Source organism: Pelodiscus sinensis, chromosome 1 (assembly GCF_049634645.1).
Source record: "Pelodiscus sinensis isolate JC-2024 chromosome 1, ASM4963464v1, whole genome shotgun sequence".
Lineage (NCBI taxonomy): Eukaryota > Metazoa > Chordata > Testudines > Trionychidae > Pelodiscus > Pelodiscus sinensis.
Window position 1 is genome coordinate 129,564,579 of NC_134711.1, and position 24,693 is coordinate 129,589,271.

The 24,693-nt window shown below is 43.3% G+C and overlaps 1 protein-coding gene across 1 annotated transcript in view; it reads right to left on the reverse strand.

Moving 5' to 3' along the window:
* The window catches only part of LOC102453877 (potassium voltage-gated channel subfamily KQT member 1-like), a 723,768-nt gene that overhangs the window by 645,325 nt on the left and 53,750 nt on the right, over positions 1-24,693 (reverse strand). Inside the window, exons 3-5 of the mRNA XM_075901205.1 lie at positions 12,389-12,515; positions 9,407-9,485; positions 7,271-7,367 (exon numbers count right to left, since the gene is read on the reverse strand). Of these exons, the coding sequence (XP_075757320.1) occupies positions 7,271-7,367; positions 9,407-9,485; positions 12,389-12,515 (303 nt within the window). The remainder of the gene's footprint in view (positions 1-7,270; positions 7,368-9,406; positions 9,486-12,388; positions 12,516-24,693) is intronic.

Below are 24,693 nucleotides of genomic sequence, written 5' to 3' on the forward strand. Positions count from 1 at the left end.
TTTCTGTTAGTCTCTTTCATGTCCTATCATGTCTATCTTTAATGTGTCCCCACCCTTGTAATCTTTTTCAATGGCAGCCAATCCTGTGCCCAGGTTTCTCATCCTCCTTTTCTTCTAACTTGGTTTATCTTAAAGTCATGCCACTTTACATCTGCCCTCTTCCAAAGAACTCATCCTTACTGTCTCCAACCATCTGATTCATTTAATGCAGCTGCTTCTAGGCTGTAGAGCAACACACTTGTTTAATACATTTCCATTCTTGGTACCAAATGTAATATTTTTATCAGTGCATAATTTCATCAATTGTGCAGCACTTCTTGCTAAAGCACTTCTTCTAACCTTATTTCTGATGCCACTATCAGCATTGATCAAGTTTCTTGGGTCTACATAATATTTTATTTCATCTTCTTGTCATTTATTGTATCTCAGAAAAGGTACAACAGCTAAAACTCATTAGTAATCTAATAAAATGTTTTGCAGTATTAGACATAGTGAAATACCCAACACTTTTCCTGAATAATCTGTTTATAACAGCAATGTAATATCATTATAGATTTAGTCATATAGGAATAACCAACTTTAATGATATGGAGCTAATAAATTAACCACAAGCATATATATAATGCTTAACTCTAAATATTTTTTTCAGACTGATTATTTTTCAAGGATGTAAATTATTGCCTTCTACCTCAAACTTTAATTAACATTTTAAAGACGATCTGAGATTTCATCCACATTTACTTTGTCTTGCCTGAGAGATTGGATGTTAATTTATGTTTTCTTGACCTTAGTAATAATTTTTATTTTATCTTTGCCACCTGCATGTAGACTGAATAATAAAATTTACTACTTACCTCATCTCTAGTTTTCTGCAATTCTTCGCTTGTTCTTCTAGTCACCATTTTGGATTCAAAAGAATTGTTCTTCTTTCGTGTCACCAATACCACAAAAATGGTTTTAAAAAATTAAAAAACAGTCTAATAAAGAACCCTTCTATTCAGAATAGGCATTTTGCTCCGATTATTCTTCTGTCCTGTCTTATCCTAGCATCCAAAGCTAAATTTCATGGAGGAGAGTTCCTACAAGATCAGGATTTTGTTACCTTAATGCAACTTCTTTTCAGCTCCCTTAGCTGCTGTATAGAAAAAAAATCTGGTGGAAATGGAATCCTCCCCAAGACACCTATTTTTGTAGCATCAGGAGTCAATCAAAACTTCACTTAGATAATCCAAATTCGGTGTATATAATCAACTTTTGCACAAACCAAAATGGGTTCTTGTCTCTATGGTAATCCATTAGTCCAGAGTGTTTCCCCTATAGTCTCAGTTTTTAGTAGCATCCAACTTTACCTATAAGTCCTTTTCTCAGCTCTAGCTACTTAATGTGTTAGTTGAGCAAGTCAGATCTGAATCTTCACTAGTTCATTGTTCCATTATGGCCAACCTCCCCTCTACTATCTCTGTTGCCTCTCTTTGGATAAGAGATAATACACTTTATATGTCTGGTCTTATTTCATTAAACTCTGTTAAGCGTTTCTTTTATATTTGCAGCTTGCATTGTTTTTTCTTGATTTATGGCTGCTTTCTGTGTTTACCTTGTTCAAGACTTTCCTCTTTCAACAGTGATCATCCATTTATCATTTTACGATATTGTTGATATTGTAGGCATGGGTTACTCTAGTTATAGGCAAACTAAGCAGCTAGACCTCTATTAGGCTGGAGGGGTGGCCAGGCACAATATGAGTTCCACTGTTACCCCAGGAACCGGGTTGCAGTTCCAGTTAGACAAATTTGACAGATCAGCAGCTGGATCAACTCTGCCATCCAGGTTATAAAGAGAGGAGTGGTAGACTTGAATTTTGTCTAGGACAGCAGACAGTCTTGAGCATGACAATGCCCATTTAACACTTGGAAAGACAGAATTCACTGGGCTGGAAATGGTCATAAAAACTAATGGAGGCAGTTGTGCTAGACAGCAATTGAGTAGGAAGTTCCTTTGTTTCTGTCCCCAAGAGATGACATCACTTCCCACCGAATGAAATGATCAGATTAGTGCCACTAACACTGTCCATTTTTTGTTTCAAACCAAAGCCCAACAACAAAACATGCAAGCTACTGGTAGATTTTACCAGTTATCAAAACACAATATCCACTACTTTCTCACTGATTTTTGCCTTCAGATGGAGGCCAGAGACCAGACAATAGTTGGAGAGAATTTTTTTTATGTATAGCATTGGCTTTAAAAATCATGAAGACCAATATCATTTTAAGTGGAGTTGGCAAGCTCTCATGAGATTCCCACCATTGTGGCTAAAATATCCTCACTAACTCTGATGACATTTCAGCATCAGCGTCTCTAAACTTGAGCTCTAGTCATCAAATCCTGAACCCTTGTCAAAACTCAATCTGGAAGCAAACACCACTTCTTCTGTTCATCTCTAACAGTAACTCTGAACACGTACACAAATATTTAAAAATAAATAATGCAAGTGTGTGTGTGTGTGTGTGTATCTATGCATATTAAAAATAATAGTTGCAGCAGCCTAATACTAAGCAGAGGTGTATAAGACAGGATATGAACATTTCAACAAAAGTGAACTAAATTACATATAAAGAAGCAGGATTTAATGGCCTGTATTAATATAGTGAAAAAAGTTCCCTGAATATTTGCTGAAATCAAGGCTCTTGCTATTATATATATATATATATATATATATTTTAAAGATGAAGTAACAGATTGAAATTAAATTACTTGTTTTTCTGCTTGCTTTCTTCTAGCAGGCCAGATTCACAATTCAAGATTACAGGACTTGCACTTACACACATCAAAGCTTACTATAATGCTTTTGATTAAGATATCTAATGTGCAACACCAACAGAGTAACAAAAAAACCCTGTTTTTATTTTCTCCCCCACAGCAATCCAATGCTTTTCTGTTATGACTTAAAAGTTTTTTAGTGGGTGTGTGCAAAAAAAAAAAAAGCAAAAAAAAAAATCACACTTGCATGTAGGGTAACGTGATAGATATTATTCAGGGGCTAACATTAATAGGTTATTTTAAACTGAGACACATTTTAATAACGACAAATATCCCAAATAATAACACTGAGAACTCTTAGAAAAACTATCAATTGACCTTCTATTAGAAACATTATGGCAGTTCACAAAGCAAGATGAGGGAGAAGTGAACCTCTAAGATTAGAAGGTCATAAGCTGGAGCTGGATAAGTTAACTTAATAGTTTTTCAGTGAGCTGCACGATTTTTCCAAGTTTTTCCATCACCATATGTGATATTGACTCATGTTCTGTTGCCTTTGGCATCAAGATTTGTATAAGCTCAACCTGCTGAAAATAGCTGAGTGCCCTAGCCAAAATTGGGTTTCAGTGAACTAATACAGCTATAGGTAAAACTGAAACACACATGGAAAGCATTGGTTCAATCTTCAGTAAGCTTTTCTAGGTACAGACACATCCAAGCCCATTTATTTTCAAAGAGACTCAAATAATTTACCTTTTTATACTTTTCAGGGATTTAGGATCCCATTTGGTACTGAAAAAGTAATCAGTTCAGCAGTGACCAAAAAAAGTCTGTGACCAGAGCACAAAGCAAAGAAAAACAAGCAGAGGTTTTTGTTTGTTCTTCTTTAAAACCCAGATTTCTATTGCAGACTAGAGGGAAACAAGAGTTCTGTTTTCCCTTCTGTTCATTGCAAGTCAGCTGCACTTGTCCAATGTCAATAAAGAATATGTTTGATTCTGAACTGCTCATTTATCAGTGGGTTATCTCCTTGGTCAAGCACCACAGATAAGAACATAAGAACAAAAAAACGCATACTGGGTCAGATCAAAGGTCCATCTAGCCCAGAATCCTGTCTGCCAACAGTGGCCAATATCAGATGCCCCAGAAGGAGGGAACACAATGGGTAATCCTCATCTAATCCCTCTACTGTCACCCACTTACAAACAAACAGAGGCTAGGGACACCATTCCTACCCATCTTGGCTAATAGCTATTGATGGACCTAACCTCCATGAATCTATCTAGCTCTTTTTTGAACCCTGTTAAAGACCTAGCCTTCACGACATCCTCTGGCAAGGAATTCCACAGGTTGACTGCGCTGAGTGAAGAAAAACTTCCTTTTGTTTTAAATCCACTGCCTATTAATTTCATTTGGTGACCCCTATTTCTTATATTATGGGAACAAGTAAATAACTTTTCCTTATTCACTTTTTCCACACCAGTCCTGATTTTATAGACCTCTATCATATCCCCCCTTAGTCTCCTCTTCTCTAAGATGAAAAGTCCACGTCTTTTTAACCTTTCTTCATATGGGACCCATTCCAAACCCCTAATCATGTTTGTTGCCCTTCTCTGAACCTTTTCCAATGCCAAGATATATATTTTTGAGATGAGGAGACCCATCTGTATGCAGTATTCAAGATGTGGGCATTCTATGGTTTTATATAGAAGCAATAAGATGTTCTCTGTCTTATTCTCTATTAATTTTTTAATGATTCCTAACTTTCTATTGCTTTTTTACTGCTGCTGCACATTGAATGGATGTTTTCAGAGAACTAACCACAATAATTCAAGATCTCTCTCTTGAGTAGTTGTAGCTAAATTAGTCTCCATCATATTGTATGTATAGTTGGGATAAATGTAAAGTAATACACATTGGAAAAAATTATCGACATTAAATTTCGTTTGCTATTTTGTTGCCCAATCACTTAGTGTGGGGAGATCTTTTTGAAGCTCTTCACAGTCTGCTTTGGTCTTAATTAGTTTGAGCAATTTGGTATCATCTGCAAATTTTGTCACCTCATTGTTTATCCTTTTCTCTAGATCATTTATAAATATATTAAATAAAATTGGTCCCAGGACAGACCTTTGGGAGACCCCAATAGTTACCTCTCTCCACTCTGAAAACTTCCCATTTATTCATATCCTTTGTTTCCAGTTTTTTAACGATATGAAGACTTCTTATAGCTCTCAATAATCACTTATCTAGTGTAACAGAACTTCACATTCATTTGGTTCATGGTCTTCAGTTCTGCATGGCATTTTTAATTTGCCTGTAAAAACTCCCACAGTAAGCCTCGTGAATGCGGAGAAAATAATTTAGGAGTCTAATTCAACATTATTGGGATATCCATGCAGTATAGAGGTAAACAGTGAAGCTTACATGAATATAGACCATTAAATTGCTCCCATCATATAGGAATAAAGTCGGATTGTGGGACTGAGGTATTTTGGCTGTTTGTTTTGGATTTTTTTTAAAATCAGGAATTCAATATTTTTCAATACAGTTCCTGTTGGGTCTGAAGTTACCTGTGGTGCAGCAAAAATGTTAATGGAACAAGAATAACTATACTATAGATTTTCAGTGTTTTGCTTTAAGCAGCTCCCAGGCATTGGTAACATAACAATGTTCTGCTGAAGACAAAGTAAATGCAGGTGGCACCTGTGGCAGAAGTTCATAGTTGTTTACACTAAATGGAGAACACATTTATATGAAGGAGTGTGAAGGAAGGACTGTGTAGTGAGCAAGGGTGCCCACTCACTGACCCCAAGGGGGAAGAACCCCTCTCCAAGCCCAGCTGGGCAGAGCTGGGTCCTGCCCCTTCAACTCCACAGAGACCAAGGGTAGCAGGGCAGGGAGCATAAAAGCCCAGCCCGGGAGCTCAGTAGGGTCGCAGCCGCCAGAGGAAGCAGATGCCTGCTCCAAAGCCAGGAGAGCCCTTAGGACCTTGAAGAGGCTAAGGACTGGCCCAGACCACTGGGACCTTCTATACCCTGCCTAAGGGTTCAGATTACCATACCCCTGAGGACCCGCAGCTGGCATGGAGCCAGTTAGGGGGAATTAGGGGAATTAGGAAGTGGTCCAGGGGAAGCCACCGACTTTCAGTCTGACCTCCTGACATTCTAGAGAGTGTCAGTGTGTTGCAGGCCGGATCCCCGCTGACCCCAGTGGCAGCCAGGACTGCCACTGCTAGAGCCCTAGGCTGGGATGTGGTGAAGTAGGGAGGGCCCACGTCCCCCGGCCACCCCACATACCGGGTGGCAATCTCCCCCTCCCTGCTCGTGCTGAGGAAAACTGTTGCTTTGGCTGCCCTGACCTGAACCAGGGCCTGGGCCTTAACAACTGGAACTGCATTTATTTGCAGCCCTGCCCTGAACCAGGGCCTAGGCCATACTGACTTTGGGACAGAGTTTGTTGGACTGCCTGCCCTGAACCTACTGACTGTGAGACAGCAGCTGTATCACTGCCTGCCCTGATCTCAGCGTCCCCAGCTTGTCCGGAGCCACTAGACTGGTTCTTACAGGCCTGAGCACAGGTCAGGGATCCAGGACTCAAGTGGCCAGCTTACAGATTGTCATAGGAAAAGAAACAAATGACTGTAAAAGTGAAGAAACCTGTAGTGTGGAATGAACCACTATGACATGACCGGATGAGTAAGAGAGAATGACAGTAATATTATGCTGATATAGTTAACCACAAGCATCCATTTTCACCAAAAAATATTCAAAATTAACCCTAAAAAAAGGGCCTCTCAATCATTCATTTGGTGAAGTCTGTGTTGAAGTCTATACATGATGTAATTATTTAAGCTTAAGGAACTTCCAAACAGGAAAGGTAATGGTAAAATGTAAAACCTTTAACAAAAACAGGCTGCTATTTATAGAAATATTTACCTCTATTGCACAACCTATATCCTTAGATAAAATAATGTTTCCTGCATGTTATAACACTATATTCAATATTTGTATTTATAGCACAGATTAGAACCCCCAATGTGTAAGTAACTAAATAATAAAGAATGATTTAAATGGTCGATGTGTTTATGTAAGGAGTTTGCACTGTTGTCAGTTTTTTTTTCCTGCCAAAATAACCTGGGTAGAACACATTTCCTATGAACATACTTGACAGCACTTTTATATGCAAAACAAACTACACAAGTGCATTCAATAAATTATGCCGGAGTATTTTCATCAAACTGCAAAATCAAACTGCAAAAATTTTCATCATTATTCACAGCTAAAATGCTAATTTTCAGAAAATATCACTGCTGTTGTCCACTAGTCACCAAACTGAAATAAACATTCAACCAGATTGTGTTCCTTTTTTAAAAAGGAAAAAAAAAGTGATTGTCTTTGAATGTGATTCATTCTACCTCGCAACAATAATTGTTCATTTTAAACCAGATGATTTGAAGTCCAAGAAAGAAATAAGTGTCATGGTTACATGTTAGGAATTTTTAAATATCCAGTACCTGACGATGTATGAAAACAACTGATCCTAAGAGTCTCCAAGTGCCACCCTGCCGATCTACATGAAGCATGCGAAGTATCTGGAGAAACCGGATTCCCCTGAAAAAAAACAACATGAAATTAAATAAAATGAAGTAAAAAATGTGAAATGAAGTAAAAACCTTAATTACAGGTATTGATGCAAACTATTTTAAATGATCAATTGGTATACTATAATAAAAAAAGCCACATGCCTCATCATCCTTCAGGATGTTGAACAAATTCTCTCCCCAGAGATGTACCTGAGAATTAAGGCTGTTTAGTACCTTGCATGTGTGGACCCAGAATTTCAATACCATATACCATTCTATAATTAGGTGTACACAATACCAAACAGTTAGATAAATTGTACAAGTATTTCTGAATATTCAGAAGCACATTACATTTTTACTTGTTACTCTCAAATGTTTTTCCTTCCTGGGAACATTCAGTACCAAAATTTTACTAGCATGAACTCTGGCAAAAAGTAAACTTTTAACTCTTATATTTTCCAAAAGCAAAACCTAAATTGAACATTCAACTATAAAAGTCCTCACTCTCACTTTTTGCCTCTTTTTAGTTACATAAATCATCCAATCAGCTAATAGAGACAATACTATGCAATTTAAGTAACCCAATAGAGCATGAATTTTGAATTGGGAACTTTTGAAACTCAAGTGATGTGCAGAACAGTAATTTTCAGAAAAAATGTATGAATAATTTAAAACAAACAATTAAAATTAAAATATTTCTCTTATGTTTTGTTTGTTTTGTCATGCTCTTTATTCCTCCACACAAACACATACATATTCTTAGCTACTGCTTATAGCAACCAGTGTATTGAAAGTTTGATCACTTAATCTCAGTAATCAGAGAAGAAAGGAATCATCTTCTCTATCCAACTACTCCTTCAACTTTGCCCTTCAACTTTACTTTCTAGTGACCTGTCAATCTCATAAGTGCAGCCATTAGGGGGATTTCTTTTAAATTCAGCCAGTTTTTTTCTTCTTCATATCATCCCATTAGAGCTATGCTATCTTGTGCACCATTACTAGACAGAAACCACAACAGGTTCTCCACAACAATGTCCTGCAATCACAATTATTTGTCCACCGGCATTTAGAAACTCTAATCTCTCAGTTTAAAGTTCACTTTTTTTCTAAGCTTCCTTAAAAGAAAAAACAACAAAATTCCAAGAGTCTTGTACTTTTTGACCCAACATGCAATACTAAGTACTAAAGATGTAGGCTCTCTGTCTCTGCAAACTGAATATCCTTAGTTTCAGGAGCCTGGCTATGAAATCTCTTTCCAGAAGGAATCAGAACGAGCCCAGGGCATACACATTCCCTCATGAAAATACAAAGTATAGGTTTGTTCTGGACACTTGTATCTTTATAATCTTGTCATTTTATATATGCCAAAAATCAATATCATATAAATACCACAGATTGATATAAAAGGGAGCTATATATATGTTGGACCCAGTCCTGCAAAATGCTGACTTCCTCCGCTCTCAATTACATATGTGAGAAGGAGGTACTTAGCACGTTATAAGATGTAAAGTGTCCCTTTGCTGAATTAAGCACAGTGGGAATGTACCTCCTTATTGCTCCATTCCTGTATTTACTCAATTTATCATCCAAAACAAGATTGTGCTACTTGGGGCAAGCTGAACAAACACTGCATAAATCAAATGTGTCTGGTTCCCACACGGTATGTGTTACCTGTGCCAGATAAAAGCCAATTGTGCTTTGATTAATTTAAGTGAAGCAATTACACATACTCCAAAATGTATCAAGTGAATTAAGTGGAGTCTGGATTACATCTTAAATAAACCAATGTATTGTAATGTTCTTTCCCTGACCCCCTAGAAAGTGTTTTATGCTTTGTATGGAGCATAATGTTTCTTTAGTTGTGTCCTCTCTGTTTCCACATTCACACCCACGCAATATGCTTTGCTTTGATACTGCCTTTCCCAGTGCAGTGCAAATGTACACCATGTTCTTCATAGCACATTTACCTTGACATTTTGATAATCATCTCTGGCAATAATAGTTGATGGAATTATAGATGCATGTTCTTGCAATTATTTAGTTAGGTTCGTCACTAGATGAACGTACCTTATAGCAGATGTGGCGAACACTTGCCCATTTGATCCTACACTCAGAACAATGATTGAGGCTATCACAACAATAAGATCTGTTTAAAAAAAATACATTGAGCATTAGACTTTTGCACTTCAACAGCCAATAAACATCAGATGAGAAAAGCAAACAAAAACCAAATGATTTTAGTTGAGTTTTGTTGAAACAGTGAGTTACCATAGTGGAATTTCACATCTGGAAAACAAAGATTAAAATCTGTTTCAGGCCAAGCGAAAGCATGTTTAGTGATCACATCCAAATTGCCTATTATTTCCACTTCAGAAAATGAGCACCCTCCATCCCACTCCATTTACTCATACTCACACTAAAAGAACATTATCATTAAGCACTCAAAAATTAGGAAATTCCAGAATTCAGGTTGCTTGTGGTACCTTAATTTGATTCCATTGTGCTGTATGCATTATGATACGGTATATATTACATTCTTTTTTCCCCTGCCTCACTCAGTACACAGAATGGATGGTATTAAATGAGCAGCTGTTCAGTAATTCATTGTCTTATTTTGATACTCAATATGTAGTCCATGGCTTATTCACTGCAAAACTATTAAACCCTGCTCTGAAGACAGAATGATTATTATTTCCTATGGTCCTTACTATGTCACTCAGCATTACAGTTTCAGAATGATTTACGAACTTTGAAATTGTTTTCCCTACAAGACGTATTATCCCCATTTTACAGAGAGGGAACCAAGTCAGAAAGAGATGAAGGGCAAACGTATCTACCTATTTTGGGTGCTCAATTTGGCACACCTAGGATCTGATATTTCGCTATACAGGCAGTCCCCGAGTTATGCGGATCCGACTTACGTCGGATCCGCAGTTACGAACGGGGCCGTTCCTCTCCCTGGTCTCCAGCAGACCAGGGAGAGGAAGCAAAGCGGCGGAACACGTGGGCAGCGGACAGGGCTGTCCGCTGCCCACGCGCTCCGAGGCTTGGCTCTGCTTTGCCCCCCCTCTCCCCCTGGTCTGCAGACCAGGGGGACGGGGGGGTGGCAAAGCAGAGCCAAGCAGAGCCAAGCCGCGGAGCGCGCGATCAGCTGACAGCCCAGACGCGTCTGGGCTGTCAGCTGGCCGGGCGCTCCACGGCTTGGCTCTGCTTTGCCCCCCCCCCCCCGCCTGTCCCCCTGGGTTCAAACCCCCGGCACGGGGTTCGAACTAGCCGGCATTTAAAAATGGCGCCGGCCGGCTTCATGCAAATGAAGCCCGGGAAATTCAAATCCCGGGCTTCATTTGCAACTGCGGATGACTACATTACCCCCGCTAGTTCGAACTAGCGGGGTAGTGTAGACACACCGTGATTGACTTCAGTTGCAGTTATGAGTTTTCAGCACTTCTGCAAACCCATTCCCTCAGTCTCAAAGCAAGCACTCAGAAACTGAGAAATGCACAGAAGTCAGTTACAAGCTGGCTGTTCACATAAACATTTTGGGCTTTTATTAAAAGGTCAAATTTACCAGATACTTTAACTGCGTGTGCATGCATCACAGTCATGTCTGCAAAGAATGAAGTGCTATACACTGAATCAGTTCCCACATTCCAGAAGAGGTAAGGGCACATGCTACCACCCTTATACAAACACAGCTATATATTTTGCACATTTCTGCTTCTGTTTGCTTTGCATGCAATGAAGCTTCCTCTGGGACTGAAAAGCTGCACATTATTTCCCCTATTGTTAATTATGCACCTTAAGCACCACAGCAGGTTACTTGGTTTGCTTAATTTTGTACCCTAAATTTCATGCAAATCATTGGCAGTGAGGGAATCAGCAGTCGACTCCGTAGATGTGATTAAACTCAGGCACTGCTCTCCACTTACCCGTACCCTAGCACAAGCAGGACCCCAAAACCTAGTGAATTAAAATTCAGTTTCCAATTCCCCTGTATAAATGTAACCTGTCAGGGGAAACACAGGTTCTTTAATAATTACAATGTGTTTTGTATACGACACACATTTTAATTATTTACACATTTTATACACATGTGTATCATTGTAGAACCCCAAATGTGCAAAGTGGTATATAAAAACCACAGGAAGATACAGCCATTCACAAAGTGTTTATAAGCTAAGGAAAACACACAAGATGAAACAGAATACTTATGATATTGTTAGGTACAAATCCTGTTACTTTTTTCCCTCTGCCCCTGCCCCTTTTCCCTATTATGTCTCTCACTCTTCTCCAATTAACTCTCTATTCCCTCTTCCTCTCCAACCAGCAGCTCCTTTGTATTCTCCCTGCCACCTTGCACGCACCTTAGAGAATAATATTAGGCACAAATTGAGATCTTGGGTCTAAGGAAAGAAGGAACATATCAGCCAGTGAAAGGGTGTGCAAATAGGGCCATCTTTCCCTAGGCCAGTCTCCCATCTACCCTCGGTTATAACCAGCCGGTGATGCTGCTCCCTGTCTTCCTTACCCTCCAGACAAGGATTGTGAGAGTCAGACTTTCCTTCTTCAGATCAAGTTCTCTGTAAGCAAGGGCCTCTGCATTACCATTATTTCATGATATTGCCATAACATTACTGCTTATTAGTGGTATCATTAGTCAGTGCCTAGACACCCCATTGCACTAGGTACAATTCTAAAACTGCTCTTGCCTAGAAAAGTTTACAATTTAAATAGCAAGACAGACACAGGGAAGCACAGACAGCTTGCCCACCATCACATACATGTCAGTATTCAGAATCAAGGTTACATCTCTGGAGATATTTAAGAGTAGGTTAGATAAATGTCTATCAAGGATGGTCTAGACAGTACTGGGTCCTGCCATGAAGGCAGGGGACTGAACTCGATGACCTCTCGAGGTCCCTTCCAGTCCTAGTGTTCTACGATTCTATGATTCTAACTCAGGTCCCCAGTATGCTCTTTGGAAATGACTTCATATTTCCACGTCAAACTGCATACTAATAGAACAGTACACAACCATATAAATCTTACCTATAATCGATATAGGCTTTCTGGCAAAACGCAGTCTTCCCTTAAAGCCAACATATTTACTTCTGCAACCAGCAGACCATAGCCGCACCAAATATTCAGCACCAAAAAATACCACCAGAACAATTTCCTGTTGGAATGAAAAGAAAAAAAAATAATTAACCCCTCGATTTACATTTTCCATTTCTTTCCCATGACTTGTCAAGCCACCTTCAGAAAACCAAAAAGTCAAAAGTAACAATGCTGCATACTAATTTTTTAAGAGGGGAAACTTTAATAATTGAGCACACTGCCAGCAAAATATTAATGGAGTAAGGTACAGATGAAAATAGAAAATTGAGAGCTAAGTGTTATTCTTCTAATCCCACTAGACACAATAGTAGGGTGTTCTGAGGGCAATCACAGTAAAGTTTCTTCCTCTGTTTAGTTACTGCTCCTAAAAGTTCAGAACAGAGGGATGAAAAATGGAAAACAGATGTATTTATAAGATTAGAAAAACGTATAAGCTAAGAAACATACGGATTTTAAGGACCACATCAACATAACTGAAGTTTAACTTCTGTATATGCAGGAAAATAAAGTACATTAGGTATGTCTACACCAGCGGTTCTCAAACTTTTGGGGCTCCAGAGCCCTTTAAAGGCCTAAAAATTATGCGGAGCCCCAGCGGTCCACTGATTGTATGTGTTGTACCTATCAATGTTTCCAGTTTGTCAACCTTGTGGAGCCCCTGGAGATGTCTCGAGGAGCCCCAGGGGCTCCGCGGAGCACAGTTTGAGAAACACGGGTCTACACAGCAAAGTTATTTAAAAAATAAAAGCAGTTATTTTGAAATAACTTTCCTAGCATCTACACAGCCATTCCGTTATTTCAAAATTAATTTGAAATAGCATAGGACTTATTTCAAAATTGGTAAACCTTATTCCACGAGGAATAGCGCCAATTTTGAAATTACTATTTCAAAATAAGAGCTGTGTAGACGCTTATTTCAAAGTAGAGGCCCTCCAGCCCTTCCCAGGGTGCTCTGCTTGCCACTCTGGCCCCAACCAGGAAAACTCCTCTCCCTCCCCACCCCCACAGAGCCCTTAAAGGGGTAGAGTCTGCCCACAGTGCCTGTGCCAGATCCAGACCTGCCAGCCCAGAGCCAGCAGTCACTGCCCCTGACCCAGTGGCCCCAAAACATGAGCCAGCAAGCCACTGGCAGCCATCCCTCCACCACTACCCAGGACCAGTCTGCCAGCTCCCAAGAGCCTGCCAGGGGCCGGAAAAGGCGGGCGCCTTCCTGGTCCAGGGCGGAGATCATGGACCTTATTCAGGTTTGGGGGCATGCCCTCAACGTCCACGATCTCTGCACTAGACGGAGGAATGCAGCTGTCTATGGCAGGATAGATGCCAGCATGGCCAGCAAAGGCCACATCCGTACCCAGGAGCAGGTGCGGATGAAAATAAAGGAGCTTCGGCAGTCATATGCCAGAGCCACAGGGGACAGCTCCCAACCAGGGGCAGACCCACACATCTGCCCCTATTTCGACGCCCTGGACTGCATCCTGGGGGGGCGGGATGGTCCGTGTACTCCACATGGTCATCAGCCCTGGGGCAGAGGTCCCTGACATCGAGGAGGAGGAGGAGGAGGAGGAGGAGAGCCAGGAGCCAGAGGAGGCCATCATCACCACCCAGATGAGCCAAGACCCCCGAGCTGCCCCAGCAGACCTGTCGCCAGTGTCATCTCAGGCCAGGGAGGCAACATGTGACAGCCATCACTGTCCCCTTATGCGGGGGAGGGAGGGAAGGAGACGGAAGCTAGGGACTGCACGTGTGGGCCTTGCTGTCCAGGGATCACACAGCAACCTGTGCATGTGCGAGCATGTGCCATGTTACCCCTGGGCATGTGGCCCCAGCTGGCTGCCACACAGGAGCCTTACCCTGTTAGCCACACACATGTGTGAGGAAGCATGACATTCTCCTGACTCTGGGATGGGACACAGCAGGACGCCCTCCCTCCACAAGCCCACTCTACACAGGCAGGTGACATCTCCCCCCCTCTCCCACACACACACTATATACACCACAGGGGCACGGGTGTGGCCTTGAGGCAGCTCCCACTCCCAGGGATAGCAGGAATTTCTGAACATGGCCTGTGTGCAAGCACATTGGCTCTGATAGTGCAGGAAATGGTCATCCTCACCTCGCAGAGAGGGGCTGGGCTTCACCCACTGTGTCCCCAGGGATAACTGACCACTTTTCCTGTTTCTCCACAGCTGCGCCAGCTGTGCATGCAGGGCACACCACACCACCCGGGTCATGCCCCTGCACCCGAGGGCTCTGCACGACTGCCCATGCAGTGGAGGGGTACCAACAGCAGCACATGGGGGCAATGCAAGCTCTGCACCTCACCCTCCAGCACTGGGTGCAAGAAGACCTGCAGCTCGGGCGGGAGCAGCTTGTCCAGGGCCGTGCCATTTGCCAGCACCCGCAGACCCTGGTGCAGAGCTTGCTGCCTCCTGACACTCCAGTGCTTGCTGCCTCCCCAGCTACCACTCCTCTTCCCGCTCCTTCTCCCCCTCCTGCTTCTCCCTCCCCACTCCCCCGGGGACAATGAGGCCCCCACACCCGTGGTGCTGGGAGACAGTTGGCCCAGCAAGACCCCCAACCCTGAGCTTCCCCTCCCCCTTCTTCCTCTTGCTTCCCCCTTCCAGCTCCCTCCTCCTAGGTTTCCCCCTCCCCTCTCCCACCCTCTCTCCTTCCTTCTCCCTAGAGGCGTAGTGAAGGGGGGGCAATTGCCCCCAGGCACCACACTGGGGGGGCGCCGGGCCGGGGTGAGAGCGAGCGCACACTGCGCAGGCTCACCTGGCATGGGCAGCGAGTTATATGGCCGTCTCCCCCCCCCCCGGCCCCGGACCGTCCCTGCCATGCGCAGCGTTCAGTTGGCTCCCCCTTGCTCACGCACGCTGCCAGCTGCTGCTGCCGCCATGTGCAACGTTTCCGGGTGACCGGGGAGATGCCTGGGCGTGATGTGACATCATGGCCCAGGACTTTAAAAGTGTTCGGTGCCACATGGTGCCGCGCAGCCTAGCTTCCAGTTCGGAGTCTGGGGATTTCTGGGGCCAGATGGAGAGGGGATGGAAGCCAGATCCAAGATCAATGAGCCCTGGGAAGTGGGCCCATTGAAAGGAGACTGGACCTGTGGATGCCTTGGGGGTCAGCAGCAAGAGCCTGCTTTGGGAAGCCCCCTCTTTGGAGGTGAATGTGGCAGTATCGAGACACCACCCAGAAGCCAGTGCCACGGACACTAACTGCAGATTCATGGGACGGCTCTCATAGATCTTGCACATGCATAAGATGATAGATCTGCCGGGGGAGGAGGGCAGTGGCATAGCAAGGGGGCCGGAGGGGTCAGTTGCTCCTGGGCACCATGCTAGGGAGGTGCCAATGTAATCCCATTCTGCTCCCCCCGTTATCCCTTCAGCTCACGTGCTCCTACTCCACCTGCCACCGGCAGCTGGAGCCTCCTCCCTGCCTCTCTGCTCCAAGCCCGACCCTCCTCCATCTCCACTGGCGGGTTAGTGTATGTAGGAGCCCGGCCCCAAACTGTAGGGGGTGGGGGAAGATGTGGTACAAGTTCCCCTGAGCTGTGCACCAGGTTCGGGGCCGTGCCACATGGTGGCTGGGGGGGGGCACATTTTTCCTTTTCCCCCGAGCGCATAACACCCTCGCTATGCCTCTGCTTCTTCTGCCTCCTTTCCCCAGTCTCACCAGAGTTTCATTCCACCCCCCCCCCCAGTTTTGTTAAATAAAGAAAGTTTGTGTTCATGAAAATCCGTGTATTTTATTTTACATCAGGAAAGGGGGTTAGGGAGGGGTAAGTGGAAGGATGTGAGGGAGGAATGAGACACAAGCCCCCAGTGGGGCAGACCAGGGAGACTCCTCAGGGTGGAAGCTCTCCCACAGGGCCTCCTGGAAACTGACAGCCCCCCGATGGATCTCCTGGGTGGCAGGCTGAAGAAAGTGCAGCCAGGCTCACAGCAACGTATCCAAGAGAAGCACCAGAGTGCCCAGGGTCAGCTCTGGCTCCATGTTGCACAGTGCTGTGGTGTCCCGAGTGAGGGCAACTAGAGCACTCCAAGACACAAATGTTTTGCTGTCCCTCATCGAGGCAGGCAAGCAAGCAGGGACACCTGAGAACCAGCTGTCCGGGGGTGAGGGATCCCTTTAATCACAGGCCTCATATAGCCTCAGGCAGCGGCCACACAAAGTAACTCCTGACTTGATGCCCTGCCGGAACCGGTTCCAACCAGCCTTAAACGTGATTCAACGTCCACTCACTATGGACACTCTATTTCGAAATAGCAAAACGCTATTTTGAAATGCATTTTGTGTGTACACGCGTTATTTCCAAATAAGCTCTCGAATTTACTATTTCGAAATTAAATATTTCAAAATAACGCTGTAGTGTAGACATACGCTTAGTAATCTAATGTTATTAGTCACTTATCTACATTTACTTTCCATTAGATGAAAATTCTGGCACTAGCTTGTAATAAAAAATTAGTTCTCCCAGGAACAAACCAGTGAGGAATTATTTCTGTGCTTTGGGACAAAAGTATATTTGATAAAGATTACTATTTTAATTTAGGTTACTGAAGAATTCTTTGCTTCTTTCTTGCTTTCCTTTACCATGTTAGTGTACCAGAACAAAATTGTTTCACGCTGATGACTCAGACACACATTTACTGTATAACTTTCGATTCCAAAATGAGTTTTGTAGTGAAAATGTAAATTTTACCACATGTTTGCAATCCATTTTAGGAATTGCAAGGTACCAACATGCTTACACACCCTTTACAATTTTCTTTAAATACTGATAGCCATCTGGCCTGGTACTTGGTGCTCCAAATGGCACAGCAGGGAATCAAAGCACTTTGAGAATAGGCATGAAAGGATTACTTTGGATGCAGAATTCTCTGAACTAATATTCAAACTTCAACCCAACTTTTGGTGTTGGACACAGCTAGGTTACTGTACCTCCCTCACTTCCTGGCTCTGGCTGGAATGGAAAGCAAAAGGAGCAAACACAAGCAATTTTTTTGCTGTTCTCATGTTATTTCTATGCTAGCTGAAAAACTAGGATTATTAGAAATCTGATGAAATGTGCAGTTCCATTTCCAGGCAAAGGAGGTTGGGAGATAACAGGTCAGCAACATAGTTTTCAATGCTGTTTTATTCAAGACTGTGTTCTCGAAAATATTACATGAAACTATCCCCTGGATTTCCATGGAGAATTAGTTACTCCTTGTAAGTTTGGTATTGTTAATTCTAAACACAAAGATTTATACTAGCAAAGAATCGCCACTTCTTTAAATGACACAATCCTGAAATTTAGGAGAGCTTGCAAAATTCTACTTATGAGTCAAGTTTTCATTTTTTAAAATAAATATAACAACTAGTGTTCACTGAAATTTGTTTTCAGGTCTCTTGCCAGGGATCACTTGATCATGATTCCATCAGGTATGCGCACACATAAAACTCTACATGCATACAAAGCTATGCAAAAATGCAGAATGAGAGCTTGCAAACTTTAAATCTGTTTTATAATCTTAAATTGTACAAGTCTCCCATCAACTCATTTCCATCTAATTATACATTCACTGAAAAGAAAGTGGTTCCGTTTTGTTTAATAGATTCATGGATTTCAGGGTTAAAAAGGAACTATTCTTATCATTTAGTCTGACAATCCGTATAACACAGGTAGCTATAGAACTTCCCCAAAATAATTCCTAGGGCATATCTTTTAGAAAAGCAGATAATCTTGATATAAAATTCTCTGTGACAGAGAAACCATTATCCACCATTGGTAAACTGTTCCAGTTATTTAAAATGTATGCCTTATTTCCAGCCTGGATTTGTCTAGCTACAACTTGTATTAATTGAATTGTGCTATACCTTTCTTTGCTAGGCTGACAGGCACATCATCAAATATTTGCTCCCCACATAGATACTCAGGGTATGTCTACACTACAATGTTAGTTCGAACTAACGGACGTTAGTTCAAACTAACATTCATAGCCGCTACACTAGCGCTCCACTAGTTCGAATTTGAATCGAACTAGCGGAGCGCTTAGTTAGAACTAGGAAAACCTCATTTTACGAGGATTAAGCCTAGTTCGAACTTACTAGTTCGAATTAAGGGGTGTGTAGCCCCTTAATTCGAACTAGTGGGAGGCTAGCCCTCCCCAGGTTTCCCTGGTGGCCACTCTGGCCAACACCAGTGAAACTCTATGCCCCCCTCCCGGCCCCGGACCCCTTAAAGGGCCACAGGCTGGCTACGGTGCCCGTGCCAGGTGCAAGCCTGCCAGCACCCAGCCAGCAGACCCTACACCTGGCACGGCACAGAGCCACCCACCTGATGTCCCCCAGCCCACCCCCTCTTCCCAGAACCAGGCTGGCGGCTCCCGGGAGCTTGCCCTGGACCGCAAGAGGCGGGCACCTTCCTGGGCTAGTGCGGACATCGTGGACCTCGTCCACGATCTCCGCACTAGGCACAGGAAAGTGGCCGTCTAGGGCAGGAGAGCTGCCAGCCTGGCCACCCAGGAGCAGGTGTGCATGAAAATCAAGGGGGTCCACTGAGACCCCCGACCCTGAGCCCTGAGCTTACAATGGCCGTCCTGGGTCAGACCAAAGGTCCATCTAGCCCAGTAGCCTGTCTGCCGACAGCGGCCAACCGTAAGGACCCTGAAGCGGATGGACCGAAGACAGTGACCAAGCCATTTGTCTCGTGCCATCCCTCTCCAGCCTTCCACAAACTTTGGGCAGGGACAGCACTCCTACCCCCTGGCTAAGACTACTCCATGGACCCAACCTCCATGACTTGATCTCACTTCCCTTTAAACTCTGTTCCAGTTGTAGCCTTCACAGCCTCCTGCAGCAAGGAGTTACACGGGTTAACTATTTGCTTTGTCAAGAAGAACAACTTTCTCTTACTAGTTTGAAGCCTGCTACCCATTCCTTTCCTTTGGTGTCCTCTAGTCCTTCTTTATGGGAACTCAGGAAGAACTTTTCTGTATGCACCCTCTCCACCCAACCCCTGCTTTTAGAGACCTCTATCCTGTCCCCCCTCCATCTCCTCTTTTCTAAGCTGAGAAGTCCCAGTCTCTGTAGCCTCTCTTCATCTGGGACCTGTTCCCAAACCCTGATCATTTTAGTTGCCCTCCCCTCTCCCAGCCTCTCTCTTCCCCTCTCCCACCTCCTTTTCCCAGTCTCCCCCAGTTTTGTTCAATAAAGACAGATTCCATTTTTGAACACAATTGTCCTTTATTTTGTACATCAAGAAGAGGGGCTAGGGAAGGGTAAGTGGAAGGAGGTGAGGGAGGAATGGGGTACGAGCCCCCAATGGGGAGGACTGGGCTGGCTCTGCGGGCTTCTGGGGGTGGAAGCTCTCCTGCAGCCCCCCGATTACCCCCTCTCCCCAGATGGCAGCCTGCGGCAAGTGCAGCCGGGCTGATGGCCGAGTGGTGTGATGTGCCCAGTGTGGGTACTCCGGGCAATCCAAGCCAGGACTGCTTTGCAAGCGGGGCACCCCTGAGAACTGTCTGTCCGGGGTGGGGGTCGGGACCCTTTAAGCGCAGCCCTCGGCTAGCCTGAGACAGCATCTCCACGCTCTAAGTCCTCCTCTGATGCCCTGCCGGCACTGCTTCTGGCCATCCTTAAGCCCTGTTCAGGGTCCACTCAATGTGGACTTGCTAGTTCGAATTAGCAAAATGCTAATTCGAACTAGTTTTTAGTTCTAGACGCGTTAGTTCGAATTGGCTTAGTTCGAATTAACTAATTCGAACTAAGTTAGTTCGAATTAGCGCTGTAGTGTAGACATACCCTTAGAGATTAATCAAGTCACTGCCACTTTTCTTTTTGTTCAACTAAATAGATTGAGTTCTGTGGTTCTATCACTATAAAGCATGATTCCTAATCCTTCAATCATTTTTGTAGTTCTTCCCTGAACCCTCTCCAATTTATCATCTTTCCTGAATTATAGACACCACAAATGGACAGGTGATTGGGCAACAAAATGGTAAATCAATTTTAGTGCAGATAAATGCAAAGTAATCCTCATTGGAAAAAATAATCCCAACTATACATACAAAATGATGGGGACTAATTTAGCTATAACCACTCAAGAAAGATCTTGGCGTCATTGTGGATAGTTCTCTGAAAACATCCATTCAATGTGCAGCAGCCGTCAAAAAAGCAAACAGAGTGTTAGGAATAATTAAAAAAGGGATAACAAAGAAGACAAAAAATCTTATTGCCTCTATATAAAACCATGATACACCCACATCTTGAATACTGCATACAGGTGTGGTCACTTCATGTCAAAAAATATCTTGGTAGAAAAGGGCAACAAAAATGATTCAGGGTTTGGACAAGGCGCCGTATGAAAAGAGATGAAAAAGACTTGGACTTTTCAGCTTAGAAAAGAGGAGTCTAAGGGGGGATATGATAGAGGTCTATCAAATCATGATAGATATGGAGAAAGTGAATAAGGAATGGTTATTTACTTGTTCTGATAATATAAGAACGGGGGGGGGGGATCACTAAAAGAAATTAATAGGCAGCAGATTTAAAACAAATGGAACTTTTTCTTCACTCAGAGCACAGTCAACCTGTGGAATTCCTTGCCATAGGAGGTTGTGAAGACCAGATATTAACAGCGTTCAAAAAAGAACTAGATACATTTATGGAGGTTAGGTCTACTGATACTTATCAGCCAAAATGGGTAGGAATGGTGTCCCTAGCTTCTACTTGTCAGAGGCTAGAAATGGATAACAGGAGAGGAATCACTTGATGATTACCTGTTTCTGTTCACTCCCTCTGAGGCGACTGTCAGAAGACAGGATATTGGGCTAGATGGACTTTTCGTCTGACCCAGGATGGCCCTTCTTATGTTCTTATTCGTCCCAAAGGTCACCCCAGACCGAAACACTCTCTATTCCTACTCAACACTCCACCGTTATCAATCCAAGGACTGTTCCAGCTCTCTTGGCCAGTGTTGCACTGCCAGCTCACATTCAGCTGATTATGCACCACAACCCCCAAATCTATTTCAGAGTCATGGTTTCCCAGCATAGATTCCCTTATCATATATGTAGGGTTTATATTCTTTGTTCCTAGATGTGCATAGTAAACTATATAAAATGTTTTAAATATAAATAAGCCATCTACATTGTTTTGTATAAGTTACCTGTTCTCTTGATTATCTATCACTCCCCCAATTTTTGTGTCATTTACAAACTTTCAGTGATGATTTTACGTTTTCTTCAAATTATTTAATACACCAATGTTAAATAGGGGAGGGCCAAGAACCAGTCCATTAATTTCTCAATTCCTCAATTACATGTTGAAATCTATCAGTTACCCAGCTTAACTGTTAATTTGAGTGTTAACTTGATAACACTTGTTAATTTGATAACTTTCTAGTTTTTTTCCATCAAAGGGTGTGTCTAAACTACATGGCTTCATCGATGGAGCCATGTAGACTAGGCTGATCGGCAAAGGGAAATGAAGCCGTGATTGAAATAATTGTGGCTTCATTTAAATTTAAATGGCTGCCGCACTGAGCTGACAAACAGCTGATTAGCTGTTTGTCTGCTAGGCGCGCTAGTCTGGACGCTCCCGCGCCGACCTGAAAGCCCTTTATCGACCTCCCCGTTATGCCTCATAGGATGAGGTTTACCAGGGAAGTCGATAAAGGGCTTTCATGTCGGCAGGGGAGTGTCCAGACTAGCGCGCTGAGCCGACAAACAGCTGGTTAGCTGTTTGTCGGCTCAGCGTGGCAGCCATTTAAATTTAAATGAAGCCGCGATTATTTAAATTGCGGCTTCATTTCCCTTTGCCGAACAAACAAATCTACATGGCTCCGTCGACGGAGCCATGTAGTTTAGACGTACCCAAAATGTCATGCTGTATCAATTCAAGTTTTGCGTTTGAGGCGTTACTTTTACATTGTATTGTGTCAACAGGCAAGACATACCAGAATGCCCAGTAGTAATAAACAATTAAGAGCAATGAGATAACCAAGTCATGGCACATGCATCTTGGCAACTTTCCTTCAAGTTAACAGGGTTAAATACATATGCCTTCAGAGCCTACCAACTGTATCCCTGTACAATGCATGTACAATCTCATGTATTCTCTTAAGTAGAACAGGAAGGAATCCTCCTTCTCTATTATTAAGAGCAGTCTCAACTGGAAGAACATTTTGGGACAACCATATTCTATATCTTCACACCTAGAGTGGGATTAATCTCTCAACTCTACCTATTCCTCATAAATCCATGTAATCAAAGCATTTTAGAGAATGAAAGGTGAGTAAAAGAGGGATTGCTGAGGAAACAAGGGTACGTCTAGACACCTATGCTATTTTGGAATACTTTCAGTATCCCGAAATAGCTTTTCCGTATCTTTTAAGCAAGCCTGTAATTTCGAACCATAACAGGCTTTCTATTCCAACATCCCTGTAAACCTCGTACCACGAGGATTAAGGGACATTTGGGAACAGCGCCCTACTTTGAAATTAGGCACTGTGTAGACAGCACCAAATTTCAAAACAAGCAATTTTGAAATTGACTCGAAATAAGCTATATAGTTTGCATAGCTCAAATAGATACACCCCAAAGGACTTCTAGTTCTGAGATTTTACTTGGCGGCGAAAAAAATGAGGCAATATCACTATGCAAGCCTTTTTGGGAGGAGGGGTTGCAGAGCATATGTAGCAAAGTAAAACCTCCTAAGGGTAGATCCCTCAAACTGATCAATTAATCTCTGTCCTCTCCTTTAGCTTACTGCTTTGTTGTTTATATGGAATATATTTGCTAATTCAAATAGAAAGGTTCTCAAATTTGCTAGAAGAGATTTCAGAAGTTTGACAGCTCTTAACTCACTTTCAAGAACTGATAAAATTATTCAAACTCACTTTGATTTTATACTATCTGCTTACTGACTCTCTGCTAAAATCAGTATCAACTCTTACAAAAACTGAATATCTGTCTCATTTTGTTTTGGAAACCAAAGCTATCAAGTGCCAGCCTAAACACTTCAAGACAAAGGATGCTCCAGTTAATTGTATCTAAAAGATGCAGTTTTCTCAATTCTTAAATAATTCTCTAATCTGTTTGGGTACGTCTACACTACAGCGCTAGTTCGAACTAACTTAGTTCGAATTAGTTAATTCGAACTAAGCTAGTTCGAACTAACGCATCTAGAACTAAAAACTAGTTCGAACTAGCGTTTTGCTAGTTCGAACTAGCAAGTCCACTTACCCTTCCTTAGCCCCCCTTCTTATTGATGTACAAAATAAAGATAACGTTTCTTCCAACATTGACTCTGTCTTTATTGAAAAAAAACTGGGGGAGACTGGGAAAAGGAGGTGGGAGAGGGGAAGAGAAAGGCTGGGAGAGGGGAGGGCAACTAACATGATCAGGGGTTGGGAACAGGTCCCAGATGAAGAGAGGCTACAGAGACTGGGACTGTTCAGCTTAGAAAAGAGGAGACGGAGGGGGACAGGATAGAGGTCTCTAAAAGCAGGGGTTGGGTGGAGAGGGTGCATTCAGAAAAGTTCTTCCTGAGTTCCCATAAAGAAGGACTAGAGGACACCAAAGGAAAGGAATGGGTAGCAGGCTTCAAACTAGTAAGAGAAAGTTGTTCTTCTTGACAAAGCAAATAGTTAACCTGTGGAACTCCTTGCTGCAGGAGGCTGTGAAGGCTACAACTAGAACAGAGTTGAAAGGGAAGTGAGATAAAGTGATGGAGGTTGGGTCCATGGAGTCCTATTAGCCAGAGGGTAGGAGTGGTGTCCCTGCCCAAAGTTTGTGGAAGGCTGGAGAGGGATGGCACGAGACAAATGGCTTGGTCACTGTCTTCGGTCCATCCCCTCCAGGGTCCCTAGGGTTGGCCGCTGTTGGCAGACAGGCTACTGGGCTAGATGGACCTTTGGTCTGACCCAGGACGGCCATTGTAAGCTCAGGGCTCAGTGTCGGGGGTCTCAGTGGACCCCCTTGATTTTCATGCACACCTGCTCCTGGGTGGCCAGGCTGGCAGCTCTCCTGCCCTAGACGGCCACTTTCCTGTGCCTAGTGCGGAGATCGTGGACGAGGTCCACGATGTCCGCACTAGCCCAGGAAGGTGCCCGCCTCTTGCGGTCCAGGGCAAACTCCCGGGAGCCGCCAGCCTGGTCCCGGGAAGAGGGGGTGGGCTGGGGGGCATCGGGTGGGTGGCTCTGTGCCGTGCCAGGTGCAGGGTCTGCTAGCTGGGTGCTGGCA